At 49.9% G+C, this 17,037-nt stretch overlaps 2 protein-coding genes across 3 annotated transcripts in view; one reads left to right on the top strand and one right to left on the bottom strand.

The window, feature by feature from the left end:
- The window catches only part of PPOX (protoporphyrinogen oxidase), a 66,987-nt gene that overhangs the window by 18,496 nt on the left and 31,454 nt on the right, over nt 1-17,037 (bottom strand). The window lies entirely within an intron of this gene.
- Nucleotides 6,130-7,770, top strand: LOC138770883 (C-C chemokine receptor type 4-like). The gene has a single exon (XM_069950168.1). The coding sequence runs from the start codon at nt 6,412-6,414 to the stop codon at nt 7,474-7,476; it is 1,065 nt and encodes a 354-aa protein (XP_069806269.1). The 5' UTR covers nt 6,130-6,411; the 3' UTR covers nt 7,477-7,770.

A 17,037-nucleotide genomic window follows, 5' to 3' on the forward strand; every position in this document is an offset into this window, starting at 1 on the left:
AATGGGAGCCTGGTTTGGGGCCACATGCCTTTCTCTGCATGGAGAAACATTTCCCCATTGAGGGTGTGTTCACACATACTGTATCTGCAGTGGATTTCACTGCGTGGCGGATACCTTCCCAGTCACTTCTATGAGCTGAAATACTGGTAGCGGGATTGTCATCCTACTATGAGTATGTAAAAGGCAGCCCCCCTAACCCCCCATGGCCAGGGTACAGCGCACTGCTTGGCTGAGCATCGGGAAACGGCAGGAGCACCCCAAAGCAGGCCAGAGCGGGGACCTGGCAAAGTGTGTACCCAGGCCGCAGGGGGTTAAAGGGGCTGACTATTACATACTCGCAGCGGGATGACAATTATCTCATAGAAGTGACTGGAAGGTATCCACAGCGATCTTTGCTGCGAACCCACAACATGAAATCTGCTGCAGACACTGTACGTGTGAACGAACCCCGAATCAATGATTAGAGCAGTCTGCATATTGTCTGACGGAATTCTCACCACAGAACTGGATATACCGCTATACCAGACCTTACCAATACCACCATACCCCCCCCCCCCCCTTTCCTCATAGTCTTTTTGGGAGGTGGGAGACTTAAAAAAAATAAAACAAAAAAAAAATGGACCATGAGGGCTTATTGGTAAATACGGCCCTGGGGACAAGCCTCCTGCTGTTGATGCTTCCCTCATGTAAAAAAAATCTTAGATTTCCCCATTATTTATTTATTTTTTTTACATATTTTTATTATTTTCTCCATAAAGTAGAACATATACATGAACCATTCAAAAAGGAATGTGGTATCAGAAAATACAGAAGCCCGAACGTCTACCGTGCAATACTAAGAACAAATGTACATACAACCCCAAAACAACCCCCCTACAGATTGCACTTCGGGCACGTCCTCAGGTAATGCACCGGCGCATAATGATAAGACAGATTAAACGCATACGTGGATCCTAAAAAACATCTCCCTCCATTGCTCATTGACCATGTGTTTACATACACAAGAAGCCCATAGAATTTATATGTGTTTTAGGTGCCTTTTAAAGGGAACCTGTCACCCCCCGTGCCGGGGTGACAGGCTCCCGACCCCCCGTTAGAGCCCCATATACTTACCTAATCCCGCCGGGTCCCGCTTCTGTAGGTGGTCGGGTGACGGAGATCTGAGCCGCTGCAGCCCGGCGCGCGCGCTGAGAGATGAGTCCAACGCTCATAGAGAATGACGGAGCGCTGGACTCTCCTGTCATTCTCTATGGGTGTTGGACTCATCTATCAGCGCGCGCGCCGGGCTGCAGCGGCTGAGATCTCCGTCACCCGACCACCTCCAGAAGCGGGACCCGGCGGGATTAGGTAAGTATATGGGGCTCTAATGGGGGGTCGGGAGCCTGTCACCCCGGCACGGGGGGTGACAGGTTCCCTTTAAAGGCCTTCAGGTAATGCTGGAAGGGTCTGGTGATACCAAATGTATCTAAGCTGGAGCCAGTCCCAATCGACATTATCAAAGGCCTTCTCGGCATCTAAGGCCACTAGTCTCTGCCTGTTACCTCTGTCTCGCCTGGTAGATTCTAGTACTGTCAGAGTCGTACGGATGTAAAGAAGTCTGCCTCCCTCTGGTGCTATGCATGTCCTCAAATCTTTCAAGCCAGAAATCCAAGATCTGTCCTGGGGTCCGTTCGGCAGGTGATGCAGTTATTGTCCTAAAAAACAACTTTTAGGTTACAAACCCACTTGGCGGGTCTGCAGCGAGTCTCCATGCTGCGTTTTTGCAGCGAGACTCGCTGCAGATCCCGGCCCTATGCTTTTAATGGCAGACAAACACGCAGCAGGGATGTACATCCCTGCTGCGAGTTTGTCTGCAGCCCTCCCCATTAACCCCCCGGCCGCCGGAGCTGATACTTCACCTGATCCCGGCTCCGGCGGTTCCCGATGTCTTCAGCAAGCCGGAGCGGGGACCAGGTGAAGTATATGCTCCAGCCAGCCGCCCGCAGCCCCGGCCGCCCGATCGCCCCCCCGCAGCCCCGGCCGCCCGATCGCCCCCCCCCCCCCCCCCGCAGCACCGATCGCACGCCCCCCCGCAGCACTGATCGCACGCCCCCCCGATCGAGCGGCCGGGGCTGCAGGGGGGCGTGCGATCGGTGCTGCGGGGGGGCGATCGGGCGGCCGGGGCTGCGGGCGGCTGGCTGGAGCATATACTTCACCTGGTCCCCGCTCCGGCTTGCTGAAGACATCGGGAACCGCCGGAGCCGGGATCAGGTGAAGTATCAGCTCCGGCGGCCGGGGGGTTAATGGGGTGGGCTGCAGACAAACTCGCAGCAGGGATGTACATCCCTGCTGCGTGTTTGTCTGCCATTAAAAGCATAGGGCCGGGATCTGCAGCGAGTCTCGCTGCAAAAACGCAGCATGGAGACTCGCTGCAGACCCGCCAAGTGGGTTTGTAACCTTAAACTGGCAGCCCTGTGTCACACGGCCGTGGCCTCTCCCGTTTAAGTTTTTGGAGCTGTCGCTCGGTATCCCCTCAAAATCTGTGGGCCCTGTGAAGTGGTGACTACTACTCTGACACCCTGTCTTACTGTTTCTCAAGTTTTTTGGTGTATTACTCATTTGTAACCAAGCTTTTTATTGTACCTCTTTTTTACATGGTGTTGGCGTTGTTGCCACGTTATGGTGTACCCACTTGAATACATAAATAAAGAATTAAAAAAAAAAATCTGTGGCCTACAATATCTGTGCCCTAACTTTGCACCACCCCTCCATCCCTCGTCACCACCTTCTTCATCATTAGGAATGCCCCTAGAACATTTTCTCCTGTCTGAACATTGCACAGGTGCTTAACGATCCAGCCCATGTGCTGTGCTGACACAGGTGATGAATAGGAGACAATCTGCCTGGAGCATTCCTAATGATGAGGAGGGCGGGGAGGAGGAGGGACAGAGAGGTTGTGCCAGCCTAATGCATACACAGTCTAGGCCACGGCCATTGGGCACAAGGCTGCTAGTTTAAAAGTTGTTTTTTAGGACAATAACTGCATCACCTGCCGAACGGACCCCAGGACAGATCTTGGATTAAAAGCAGCTATCCCGAGGTACAAACGGTTTGGGGGGGACAGATTGTGGGTACAGAGTCGCTTTAAGGAATCAAGATTCCTCCTGGGAAAGGAGACAATATAGAAAGCCTATATGTGTCAGGAAAAAGTAGAGGTTTCTTGTTTAACATCCTCAAGGACGCCAAGCCAAAACCTTCCCAACAATAGCGTGGTCATGGTGGGAGGCCGTCTGATTCTGTTTGCCCACCCGGATCCTCTCAGACCAGACCAAACAGCAGGTAATACAGTCAGAGGTTCACTCTTTAATTAAAAAAAAAAAAAAGAATGTTCTAGTGCCATTTCCCCCATCAGAGATAGGTCAAAGTTTTTATTTCAGTCTCTTTCTTGTAAAAAAAAAAAAAAAAGGACACTTACAGGACATCTGGCCTACAAAAAGTTTTGGATGGAGACCTTGAAATCCACGGTGAACCTCCTCTTCCCAGACTGTTTTATGACATCCATAGATCTGGAGGACGCATATTATCATGTACCTTGGCCCCACTCCTACTTCACCATCTATCAGAAGTTTCCTCAGAGATCGCTAGGGTGGAATATAAACATCCAAAAGTCCAATTTGATTCCATCTCAACAGTGTGTCCGCTTGGGAATTGCAGCTGCAAATTTATTTTCTTCCCTTAGTAAAGCCGGATGCTCTCAGTTGCCGGACCCAAGACTTGTTTCTAAACTACAGTCCCACCATCAGAGAAGCAATGCTAATGCCCCTAACCTTTTGTATCCCTTCTGTCCATTCAAGAATGCTGCAGAACAACAGACTTTAGAAATGGGACAGAAGGCAGAATAACCCTAAATCATACATTCCTGCTGTCTGCCAAAGCCAGGATAGTCCTCCTTCAGTGGTTGGATTCTCTCAACCTTGCCAAAGGGGTCAAGTGGTCCCCTACACACCAAATCAGAATTACCAGTCCTTCCGGATGGGGGGGGGGGGGGCATTTAGATCATCACCTGCTTCAAGGGGTTTGGCCTCCTCATGTGGACCAACAGTCTTTCAAGTACAAAGAGCTGTATGCAGTATTCTTAGAATTGTCATATGTTATCCAAGGTTGTGTCTATTTCCTCGGACTATACCACGGCGGTGGCATACCTGAACAAACAAGGTGGTACCAGGTCTCAGACCCTTCTAAATCTTTCTTTTCAGGTCTTAACTCTAGCAGAACAAAATCTCTCATCGCTATCCGCTGTTCATCTCAAGGGCTCGCTCAACCAGATGGCAGATTACTAGAGATGAGCGAACCGGGTTCGAGTCTGAGTCCATCCGAACCCGAACGATCGGCATTTGATTAGCTGGAGCTGCTAAACTTGGATAAAGCTCTAAGGTTGTCTGGAAAACATGGATACAGCCAATGACTATATCCATGTTTTCCACATAGCTTTATCCAACTTCAGCAGCCACCGCTAATCAAATGCCGAAAGTTCGGGTTCGGATGGACTCCAGCTGCTCCAGGTTCGCTCATCTCTACAGATTACCTAAGCAGTCAGAATGGGCACTGAACAAAGAGGTTTTCAGTCTGGTGTTAACATGGTTTGGTTTCCTGACAGAAGATCTATTTGTGACCAGGAAAAACTGAAAGTTATCCAGGTTCTTTTCTCTGAGTCCCTGAGATTATCCAACAGCACTAGATGCATTTTCCAACATTGGCGAAACAAGAGGGACTACGCCTTTCCTCCATTCATCCTGATTCCCAGGGCGATAAGGAAGGTAGTGGAAGACAAAGCTACAATAATACTTATAGGTTCATTCTGGCCATGAAGACCATGGTTCACCTTGCTCAGACAGCTTTCTGAGATTTGCTAAGGGAAGTCAGATCCTCTAGGTAAACCTAACATTCCCCTAATCTTAATTTTTCTTCAGGCAGTGTTAGATAAAAACCTCAGACCCAATACTCTGAAAGTTCCTTTTTAGACATTACGTTAGCAGAGAACTCTTTAATCAAAAGATTTATTACAGCAGCGATTAGGATAAATCCCCCCAAAAGAGTAACGGTTTCTCCTTGGGATCTTAATTTACTATTAGATTCTCTCACAGGTCCACCATTCGAGCCTCTAGATTGTCTATCCATCAAAATGCTGTCTATCAAACTTGCCTTCCTTCAGGTTATTACCACTGCACGTAGGGTAGGAGAGCTGCAGGCCCTATCGGTTTAGACACACTATGCACAAATTTTAGATGAAAGGGTGATCATGAAGACTCTCCCCTCTTTTCTACCCAAGGTAGTGTCGGAGTTCCACAAGAACCAAGAAATTATCCTCCCCTCCTTTTGTGAAAATGCTTCTAATGGGGGGAGCAGACTTTCCATACATTAGATGTCAGGAGATGACTCCTCAAATAACTTGATGTCACCAGTAGTTCATGTAAAAATTTGTTAACTTAATTTCAGGGATCAACAAAGGGAAGGCTGCATCTATACCTAGAGTCAGTAGATGGATCAGACCAACTCAGGCTAAAATAAGACGACTCCTAGTTATTTTACAGCTCACTTTACCATCGCCATCCTGGGCAGAAGAAGCCTCCCAAGACCAAATCTGTAGGGCAGCAGCTTGGTCTTTTGTTCATACTTTTCTTACACACTACAGACTGCAGCTAAAACCTATGTCAGACTTGTCCTTTGGCTGAAAAGTTCTCTCGGCAAGGGTCCCTCCCTAGGTGAATTACTAGTTTTGTCCTCCAGGGGTGCTGTCATTGGGCGTCAGGGCCAAAGCATCATTACTAACCGGTAATTTTGTCTTCATAAGCCCATAACAGCACCCCTCAATTAATACCATGAAATTTGTATTTCCTTACATTTATTATTTTTTTGTTGTATATTTTTCCACTCCACTGAAGTACTTGCTAAGAACTGAGGTATGGAGAGGCGTGGTGCGCCAGGTCCACAAGGGCAAGGTTCTTTTTTTTGTGACTGATGGAAGGCCCATATACTTTCATTGATCCTAGACAGAGATCTCCTCTAATAGAGACCAGACATCAGATCATACACTGTCCTCTTGTCTGCTCCATCTGCGGTCGGCTGATGTTACAAAATCTCTGTTTATCTGGAGCTATTTTTGTGATTTTTTTGTGGCTGTTTGGACGTTGCACAAACCGTGGATTCCTTGCAATGTGTTTCCTGCTGATCCAGAGGAATCAGCGCTCTACACCTTACACTTAACATTGCGAAACGCCCATTGCTCATCGGCGTCACCCTCGGCTGTGGACTGGATGACTGTTTCCTGGACAGAGCCATCTGCTAAGTCAGCAGATACTTTCTACTTCTCCACCAGTCTTGACGGGATTGTCGTGTTCCCAGTCGCGTCTTCGGTGGTCGGGCACAGATACAATGTCACTTGGAGACCAGGGGCAAATGGACAACTCTTCTGTTGAGTTTACCACCTACATTACCCCCAACTATGAGGAAGAACTTGTCACCATTTGTGTGAAAACCAACAGCAACAAATTTGGGGCCTCGGTGGTGCCTGTCTTCTTCTACATGGTCTTCATGCTCAGTATTCTGGGCAATGGCCTCATCTTATTCCTTCTCCTGAAATTTGAGAATATTAAGACTGTGACCAACTTCTTCATCCTCAACCTGGTCCTCTCAGACTTGTTGTTCACCCTCCCGCTGCCCTTCTGGGGTTACTACCATAGCGACCAGTGGATTTTCGGGACGACATCTTGCAAGATGTTGGCTTCCATGTTCTTCATTGGATTCTACAGCTCTATGTTGTTCCTGACCATGATGACGGTAGACCGATATATGGCGGTTGTTCACGCTATCTATGCCGCCAGGACCAGAAATCTGTTCTACGTCTACGTGGTCAGTGGCACAGTCTGGGCCATCAGCCTCTTTTCTTCTATTCCCAAATTTGTCTTGTATGGTACGAGGAACGACCCAAGGTATGGGGAGTTGTGCGAGGAGACGGGACTCACCATAGACAAGCTCAATAGCTGGAAGCTGGCGGGTTACTACCAGCAGGTGGTCATGTTCTTCGTGGTGCCGCTTATCATCATCTTGTACTGTTACACGCTGATCATCATCAAGGTGCAATATACCAAGATGAACAACAAGGACAAGGCCATCAAGCTGATCTTCCTCATCGTGGTGGCGTTCTTCCTCTGCTGGACCCCGTATAACATCATCATCTTCATCAAGGCCAAGCAGTTGTCTGATGGAACCACGGATGACGACTGCAGCGACACCATAGACTACTCATTTTTTATTTGCCGCAACGTTGCCTACTTCCACTGCTGCATCAACCCGTTCTTCTACACGTTCGTAGGGACCAAGTTCCGGAGGCATCTGTCCCATGTGGTGGGGAAGTGGATCCTGTGCGGCTCTCGGTACAGACCGTCCAGCCTAAGCAGCAGGACCAGCGAATACTCCCCGCAGACCGTCTACGAGTGAGGACGACCCACAGGTATCACGGCTCCCAGGACTGAACCCCAACGCTTCATGTAGTTATAAGGGGCGAATGGGACGTGATGTATGGGGGCAGCTTAGTATTGTGGCTCCCAGTATCCAGGCCTTCAGCACATACGACCTCCTCTGCAGGTACGTGCATGGTGAGGGCTACAGCCTCACTGAGTATGGACGTATCCAAGGAGTGGTCACATGTCTTATTATTGCTTATAGCCTATGTATCATATATCTGAGATCTTACTATCCGTCATTGGATACATGATCAGTCAATAAATCCAGTGTACACAACTAAGGCGACTCCGTGCTTCATGTGAACGGGTGTATCTAATCCTATCGTGTGATACAGTCTGCTGAGCTGGTGTATCAAACCCTGTCATCCTGTGCTAAGCTTCTGTATCTAAGCTTGTCATGTTTGTATCCTGCTCTGTGGTGGGATGGGGTGTGGAGCTGCGGTATCTAAGCTTATTGTGATTGTATCCTACGGTGTGGTGGCATATGGTGTGGAGCTGCTGTATCTAAGGTCGTGGTGTTTGTATCCTAGGTGTGGTTTGATGTGAAGCAGAGCTGCTGTATCTAAGCTCCTTGTGAATGTGGCGTGTAGCTGCTGTATCTAAGCTTATGGTGGATGGGGTGCGGAGCTGCTGTATCTAAGCTTATCGTGTAGGTAGTACAGAGTTGCTGTTCTAAACTTCTCATGGGTGTGATGCAGAGCTGCTGTATCTAAGCTTATCGTGTAGGTGGTACAGAGCTGCTGTATCTAAGCTTCTTGTGGATGTGGTGCGGAGCTGTTGTATCTAAACTTCTCATGGGTGTGGTGCAGAGCTGCTGTATCTAATCTTATCGTCTTTGTATCCTGCAGTTGATGTAGTGTGGAGCTGCTGTATCTAAACTTATCATGGATGTGATGTGGAGCTGCTGTATCTAAGCCTCTGTGGTGCAGAGCTGCTGTATCAAAGCTTATTGTGGATGTGGCGTGTAGCTGCTGCATCTAAGCTTCTCGTGGTTGTGGTGCGGAGCTGCTGTATCTACGCTTGTTGTGTAGGTGGTGCAGACCTGCTGTAACTAAGCTCATCGTGGATGTGGTGCGGAGCTGCTGTATCTAAGCTTCTGTGGTGCAAAGCTGCTGGATCTAAGCTTCTGTGGTGTGGAGCTGCAGTATCTAAGCTTCTCGTGGATGTGGTGTGAAGCTGCTGTATCTAAGCTTCTCGTGTAGATGGTGCGGAGCTGCTGTATCTAAGCTTGTCGTATAGGTGGTGCAGAGCTGCTGTATCTAAGCCTCTGTGGTGCGGAGCTGCTGTATCTAAGCTTCTGTGGTGCGGAGCTGCTGTATCTAAGCTTCTGTGGTGCGGAGCTGCTCTATCTAAGCCTCTGTTGGGCGGAGCTGCTGTATCTAAGCCTCTGTGGTGCGGAGCTGCTGTATCTAAGCTTCTGTGATGCGGAGCTGCTGTATCTAAGCTTCTGTGGTGCGGAGCTGCTGTATCTAAGCTTGTCGTATAGGTGGTTCAGAGCTGCTGTATCTAAGCTTCTGTGGTGCGGAGCTGCTGTATCTAATCCTCTGTGGTGTGGAGCTGCTGTATCTAAGCTTGTCGTATAGGTGGTGCAGAGCTGCTGTATCTAAGCCTCTGTGGTGCGGAGCTGCTGTATCTAAGCCTCTGTGGTGCGGAGCTGCTGTATCTAATCTTTGGTGCGGAGCTGCTGTATCTAAGCTTCTGTGGTGCGGAGCAGCTGTATCTAAGCTTCTGTGGTGCGGAGCTGCTGTATCTAAGCCTCTGTGGTGCGGAGCTGCTGTATCTAAGCCTCTGTGGTGCGGAGCTGCTGTATCTAAGCTTCTGTGGTGCGGAGCTGCTGTATCTAAGCTTCTGTGGTGCGGAGCTGCTCTATCTAAGCCTCTGTTGGGCGGAGCTGCTGTATCTAAGCCTCTGTGGTGCGGAGCTGCTGTATCTAAGCTTCTGTGATGCGGAGCTGCTGTATCTAAGCTTCTGTGGTGCGGAGCTGCTGTATCTAAGCTTCTGTGGTGCGGAGCTGCTGTATCTAAGCTTGTCATATAGGTGGTTCAGAGCTGCTGTATCTAAGCTTCTGTGGTGCGGAGCTGCTGTATCTAATCCTCTGTGGTGTGGAGCTGCTGTATCTAAGCTTGTCGTATAGGTGGTGCAGAGCTGCTGTATCTAAGCCTCTGTGGTGCGGAGCTGCTGTATCTAAGCCTCTGTGGTGCGGAGCAGCTGTATCTAAGCTTCTGTGGTGCGGAGCAGCTGTATCTAAGCTTCTGTGGTGCGGAGCTGCTGTATCTAAGCCTCTGTGGTGCGGAGCTGCTGTATCTAAGCCTCTGTGGTGCGGAGCTGCTGTATCTAAGCTTCTGTGGTGCGGATCTGCTGTATCTAAGCTTCTGTGGTGCGGATCTGCTGTATCTAAGCCTCTGTGGTGCGGAGCTGCTGTATCTAAGCTTCTGTGGTGCGGAGCTGCTGTATCTAAGCTTCTGTGGTGCGGAGATGCTGTATCTAAGCTTCTGTGGGGCGGAGCAGCTGTATCTAAGCTTCTGTGGTGCGGATCTGCTGTATCTAATCTTCTGTGGTGCGGAGATGCTGTATCTAAGCTTTTATGGTGCGGAGCAGGATGAAGATATGATGGGACTCTCGGCAGGTGAGGTCTCTCTTGCTGATCACATTCAGGCAGACGTCTCGGTAATCCAGTTATTCTGTGGAGACGGGACGGACACGTCGGTACAGGAAAAACACACGGGATGGACATGTCTGTACAGGAAAAACACACGGGATGGACACGTCTGTACAGGACACCACACGGGATGGACACGTCTGTACTGGAGACCCACACACGGGATGGACACGTCTGTACTGGAGACCCACACACGGGATGGACACGTCTGTACTGGAGACCCACACACGGGATGGACACGTCTGTACAGGAGAAACACACACGGGATGGACACGTCTGTACTGGAGACCCACACACGGGATGGACACGTCTGTACTGGAGACCCACACACGGGATGGACACGTCTGTACTGGAGACCCACACACGGGATGGACACGTCTGTACTGGAGACCCACACATGGGATGGACACGTCTGTACTGGAGACCCACACACGGGATGGACACGTCTGTACTGGAGACACACACACGGGATGGACACGTCTGTACAGGAGACCCACACACGGGATGGACACGTCTGTATAGGAGAAACACACACGGGATGGACACGTCTGTACAGGAGAAACACACACGGGATGGACACGTCTGTACAGGACACCACACGGGATGGACACGTCTGTACAGGACACCACACACGGGATGGACACGTCTGTACTGGAGACCCACACACGGGATGGACACGTCTGTACTGGAGACCCACACACGGGATGGACACGTCTGTACTGGAGACCCACACACGGGATGTACACGTCTGTACTGGAGACCCACACACGGGATGGACACGTCTGTACAGGACACCACACGGGATGGACACGTCTGTACAGGACACCACACACGGGATGGACACGTCTGTACTGGAGACCCACACACGGGATGGACACGTCTGTACTGGAGACCCACACACGGGATGGACACGTCTGTACTGGAGACCCACACACGGGATGTACACGTCTGTACAGGAGACCCACACACGGGATGGCATCACTGATCCGCCTGCATAGAGGAAGTGAGTAATCTCTAGTTCTGCTATGTATATACACATAGTAACAGCGGGGGAGGGGGCAGTGACAACCCCAGATATCCATGGCCGCTATCAGGAATTTCGGGGCCCCATACAACCAAAGTGTCTGGGCCCCCCACATTAATAAAAAAAAAAAAAAAGTGTGTTCGCCCCACGCCTTGCTGGGAGGTATAATTTGGTTCCGATCAATTCTAGAGAACTGGCTCATATTCCCCATTTTCCCCAGTGGCTTAAAATGTAACCTCTGTTATACAGTTATAAAATTGTAAAAACTAAATGTGAACAAGGTGCAATTCAAATAGACACTTACTTGTATAGCTGCCTCTTGTGCTCTGTATGCAGTACATTATATTCACCCTTGCAACGTACAATTTATAGCGTGTCTACAAGCCCAGCGGGGCTCATTATGATGGAGACTAAAACTTATACAAGAGTGGGGTAGGGGTTCCCCTGTATTCAGAATGCTGTTGAGTGCTAGGCAATGCCCCGTTTGGGGTTATTGAATTTCGAGGGTCTGGGGGGCTGTTTGTAGTTTGTTAGTATGCTCACTAACATAGAATATGTTGATAAGGCTAATATAATGAGGCTGTTCCATGTTAGTGAGCATATACAAATCACCCCCCCCCCCAGGCAGACTAGTTTAGCTCACCCAAGCCAGTGATAGCGAATACATGGCGGTGAGAACGCTTTCTAGGAGATCCTGTTTGTGCAGCAGAGGTGTCTTTATCCTGCTCTGCATAGACCCTCGAAATTCAATAATCCCAGACGGGGCATTGCCGAGCACTCAGCAGCATTCTGAATACAGGGGAACCCCTACCCCACTCTTGTATAAGTTTTAGTCTCCATCATAATGAGCCCCGCTGGGCTTGTAGACACGCTATAAATTGTACGTTGCAAGGGTGAGTATAATGCACTGCATACAGAGCACAAGAGGCAGCTATACAAGTAAGTGTCTATTTGAATTGCACCTTGTTCACATTTAGGTTCTACAATTCTATAACTGTATAACAGAGGTTACATTTTAAGCCACTGGGGAAAATGGGATATATGAGCCAGTTCTCTAGAATTGATCTCACACACAGACACCAGCACACATGTATACAGACACCAGCACACATGTATACACACATACAGACACCAGCACACATGTATACAGAAACCAGCACACCAGGGCACGATGAAGTTTGAACTTCTGCAACCTGGAGAAATCACCTGATATCACCTGCAGTCCTGTGTAACACCACATAACACAGTGGTATCTCTGAGTACAGATAATGTAGTAGATTTCACCTGCAGTCCTATGTAACAGCACAGATAACACAGTGATATCTCTGAGTATAGATCATGTAGTAGATGTCACCTGCAGTCCTATGTAACAGCACAGATAACACAGTGATATCCCTCTGAGTACAGATAATGTAGTAGTCACCTGCAGTCCTATGTAACAGCACAGATAACACAGTGATATCCCTCTGAGTACAGATAATGTAGATGTCACCTGCAGTCCTATGTAACACCACAGATAACACAGTGATATCTCTGAGTACAGATAATGTAGTAGTCACCTGCAGTCCTATGTAACAGCACAGATAACACAGTGATATCCCTCTGAGTACAGATAATGTAGATGTCACCTGCAGTCCTATGTAACACCACAGATAACACAGTGATATCTCTGAGTACAGATAATGTAGTAGCTGTCACCTCGGGGCTCCCCTACTAAATGATGTTCTACAAAATAAGAAAAGTGTCATACAGGGACTCACAGGTGACGTCTTCTTTGATCTGAGGCGTCCCTTTCCCTTTTCCTCTCCATCCGGCCCAGACCTCCATGATGATTCCTTCCAGATATGTTTCATCTTTTCAGAACCTGCGAGACAAACAATTTAGGCTCCGCACATTTCTAGCAGCTTCCTTTCCTTTCTCCCCCCTGTAGGCTCCCATAGTAACTGCGCTGTTTGGTGTTATGTGCAGTAAAGCGAGTAGGAATGTGGGATGCCCCCTGTATGTCGGATCCCCTGCTGTGCCCCCTGTATGTAGGATCCACTGCTGTGCCCCCTGTATGTAGGATCCACTGCTGTGCCCCCTGTATGTAGGATCCACTGCTGTGCCCCCTGTATGTAGGATCCCCTGCTGTGCCCCCTGTATGTAGGATCCCCTGCTGTGCCCCCTGTATGTAGGATCCCCTGCTGTGCCCCCTGTATGTAGGATCCCCTGCTGTGCCCCCTGTATGTAGGATCCACTGCTGTGCCCCCTGTATGTAGGATCCCCTGCTGTGCCCCCTGTATGTAGGATCCACTGCTGTGCCCCCTGTATGTAGGATCCACTGCTGTGCCCCCTGTATGTAGGATCCCCTGCTGTGCCCCCTGTATGTAGGATCCACTGCTGTGCCCCCTGTATGTAGGATCCCCTGCTGTGCCCCCTGTATGTAGGATCCACTGCTGTGCCCCCATGAGCTAATAATGCCCCTAGAGGTGGCCCCCATGAACTAATAATGCCCCCAGAGGTGCCCCCATGAGCTAATAATGCCCCTAGAGGTGGCCCCCATGAACTAATAATGCCCCCAGAGGTGCCCCCATATACTAATAATGCCCCCAGAGGTGCCCCCATGAACTAATAATGCCCCCAGAGGTACCCCCATGAGCTAATAATGCCCCCAGAGGTGCCCCCATGAACTAATAGTGGCCCCCATGAACTAATAATGCCCCCAGAGGTGCCCCCATGAACTAATAATGCCCCCAGAGGTGCCCCCATACACTAATAATGCCCCCAGAGGTTCCCCCATGAGTTAATAATGCCCCAGAGGTGCCCCCATGAACTAATAATGCCCCCAGAGGTGCCCCCATATACTAATAATGCCCCCAGAGGTGCCCCCCATACACTAATAATGCCCCCAGAGGTGCCCCCCATACACTAATAATGCCCCCAGAGGTGCCCCCATACACTAATAATGCCCCCAGAGGTGCCCCCATATACTAATACTGCCCCCAGAGGTGCCCCCATATACTAATAATGCCCCCAGAGGTGCCCCCCATACACTAATAATGCCCCCAGAGGTGCCCCCATACACTAATAATGCCCCCAGAGGTGCCCCCCATACACTAATAATGCCCCCAGAGGTGCCCCCATATACTAATAATGCCCCCAGAGGTGCCCCCCATATACTAATAATGCCCCCAGAGGTGCCCCTAAAAAAACAAACATCCTACTCACCTAATCGGCGCTGTGCAGGCAGCAGCTCTTCCTCCTCTTCGGGCTCCATCTTGCGAGCCGCAGGGACAGGACCTCGGGTAGGCGTGATGACGTCACATGATCACGCCTGCCGGAGAGGTCACGTCCCGGCCTCCCATAGGCTGCTGGTATGAAGTGCCGGCAGCCTATGGGAGAGAATACAGGAGTAGGACGCTGACAGGTCCTGCTCCTGTATTCTGATCGCTTTAATGTTCCGCCCGCTCAATGTGCTCACTGTGCGGGCGGAACATCGAAGCGATCAGTGCATCCCGAGAAGCGGCGCGGCCGCAGCTTCTCGGGATGCTCAAAAACAGGTGGCAAGGGGGGCCGTGCGGGCCCCCCTAGCGTAGCGGACGGGGGCGGCGGCCGGCGGGACCCCCCCCCCATGTCTCTTAGGGTCCGGGCCCCATACGGCAGTACCAGTTGTACTGCCCTATCGGCGGCCCTGCAGATATCTATACTCAGCATCTCTAGCCAAGGTCACAAGGTTTAAATATGGACGCCCCCTTTAAGCCATACAAGTCAGTCGGTTTTCCTTACCAAGCCTGCATGGAAGATGGAAGCTAACTGCTGATTGGCTGCTGGTCACATGGTCTGTACACCCGCAAAAACACAAGAAAATGGTATAAACACTAGAGACATAGAACAGACTGTACTGCAGACCGCTACATATCATACAGGTGGGGGGGCGTGGCCTAACCAGTGATGTGAGCGGCCGCATGTTCTAGCATGTGCCGCTGAATCCGCCAATTATCCTTCCCACAGTGCTCCTCCGGTGTTTACCGGGTCCCCGGTGACTGACCTGTGCTCCCCGGAACCCACAACTTGTCACCCGAGATGCTTGGAGGGACAACAACTCGATTCGCGGCCGTGAAGGAGAGCGGGACCAAGCCGACGAAACAAAATGGCGCCGCCGCGGGGGACCGCATGAAGGAGGTAGCTACCCGGCTGGGAAAGTATGTCCACGGCTCTGATACAGCCTCGGGTGAGTGTATGGAGGATGAGAGGGCAGGGGGAGAAGCTAACTCCCAGACCAGCCAGGACGCACAGCCTGATACTGCACCTGCATCCCTGTCTGCCTCAGGCACAGACGCACAGATAACTGAGCCTGCTGAGCACTGAGACGCAGCACCAAAATCTGACCCCACCATAAAGGACGTGTATGCAGCTGTCCTCTCCCTGAGCAACAACATGGGAACTATAAGGGAGGAAATCTCTTTCCTCAGACAGGACTTGTGCAAAACTAATGAGCGCATAGTGGAAACTGAAAACAGAGTGGGGAAGCTAGAGGATCAGGTCACCCCTATGGCCAGAGACCTAAAACGTGTAATCCGTAAAGTTTGGTGATCGGGTGCTGTCCTCGTTATTTGCTACTGAAAGAGCACACAGGGTGCGATTCCGTGAACCACCACGGGGGCCCCTCCAAGACCACTGCTGCTCATAATCTTGCATTATAAGGACAGAGACTCTATCCTCCGTGCAGACGCAATGATCTGTCCATAAATGGCAACCGATTCCCGAGTCTCCATATTCCCGGATTTCTCCATTGAGGTCCAGAGGAGACGTGCTCAGTTTATGGATGTGAAGAAAAGACTGAGAGCTCTGAATATTGTTTATTCAATGCTATACCCAGCCAAATTAAGAGTAATCGCCCTCGGAGGTACCCATTTCTTTGAGACACCGAAACAAGCTATGGAGTGGCTGGATGGGCAAGAGCGCCAACTTCGCAACAACAGACGCTGATGCTACTACTGTGCCTGCTATCCATCTGTAGACTTACCAGTTGCCTCATGCTAGCAGAAGATATGACAGTCATTTTCACATGGTTCCTGTTACAAGTATTTGAATCATCATTCACTGTGGGAGAGAATATAGTTTAATCGCAATATGGCGGGATCTAGAGTATGTTCTGCTTTTGTTCATGTATCTTCTTTTCTATTTTTGGAGGGAACCCTCTGAATTGAGTGCCGCCTCACTCACGCTGGGTTTTTGGGTGCCCCGCAGCCTCTAGATCGGGAGGCAATGTCTACCTTGTTTCTTTGTTCTGTTATGTACGTGTCCCGGATCTTGCGTAATGCCTTCTTTATGGGGGACCCACGAGCACAGGCCCATATGCTGCTATATGCGGACCAGCCGCATCCCACTATGCTTTGGTGTACCTGCCAGACAACTCATTGCTCCACACCTTCCTCATGGCTGCTAGTACACATATAGTTGCATGGAATGTCCGGGGAATGGGGGACCCCAATAAGCCATGTGCTGTTTTTAATGCTGTAAAAGACTATCAACCAGGTATAGTCTCTTGGAGACACATCTAGACAAAGACTCTACTGCTAATATACAACGAAAGTGGGCATCGCACGTGTACCACTCCACTTACTCCACCTATGCCAGGGGATCTCCATATTGATTCACTAGAATCTCCCATTTGAGTGCGGCTCCACATTTGTGGACCCAGAGGGGAGATACATAGGTCTGCATTGCACAATTAAGAGGGAGTCCTTTATTATTGTAGCGCTGTATATCCCTCCCCCATACAATAACTCTGTTATTAAGAAAATACTGACCTTACTTTCCTCATTGCTGGAGCTGCCCACACTTTTAATCGGAGATTTTAATAATTGCCT

This window comes from Dendropsophus ebraccatus, chromosome 13 (assembly GCF_027789765.1).
Source record: "Dendropsophus ebraccatus isolate aDenEbr1 chromosome 13, aDenEbr1.pat, whole genome shotgun sequence".
NCBI classification, from domain to species: domain Eukaryota; kingdom Metazoa; phylum Chordata; class Amphibia; order Anura; family Hylidae; genus Dendropsophus; species Dendropsophus ebraccatus.

Bases quoted from the DNA above. Each gene is read 5' to 3' on its own strand.
- LOC138770883 (XM_069950168.1), top strand. From the start codon at position 6,412: ATGTCACTTGGAGACCAGGGGCAAATGGACAACTCTTCTGTTGAGTTT.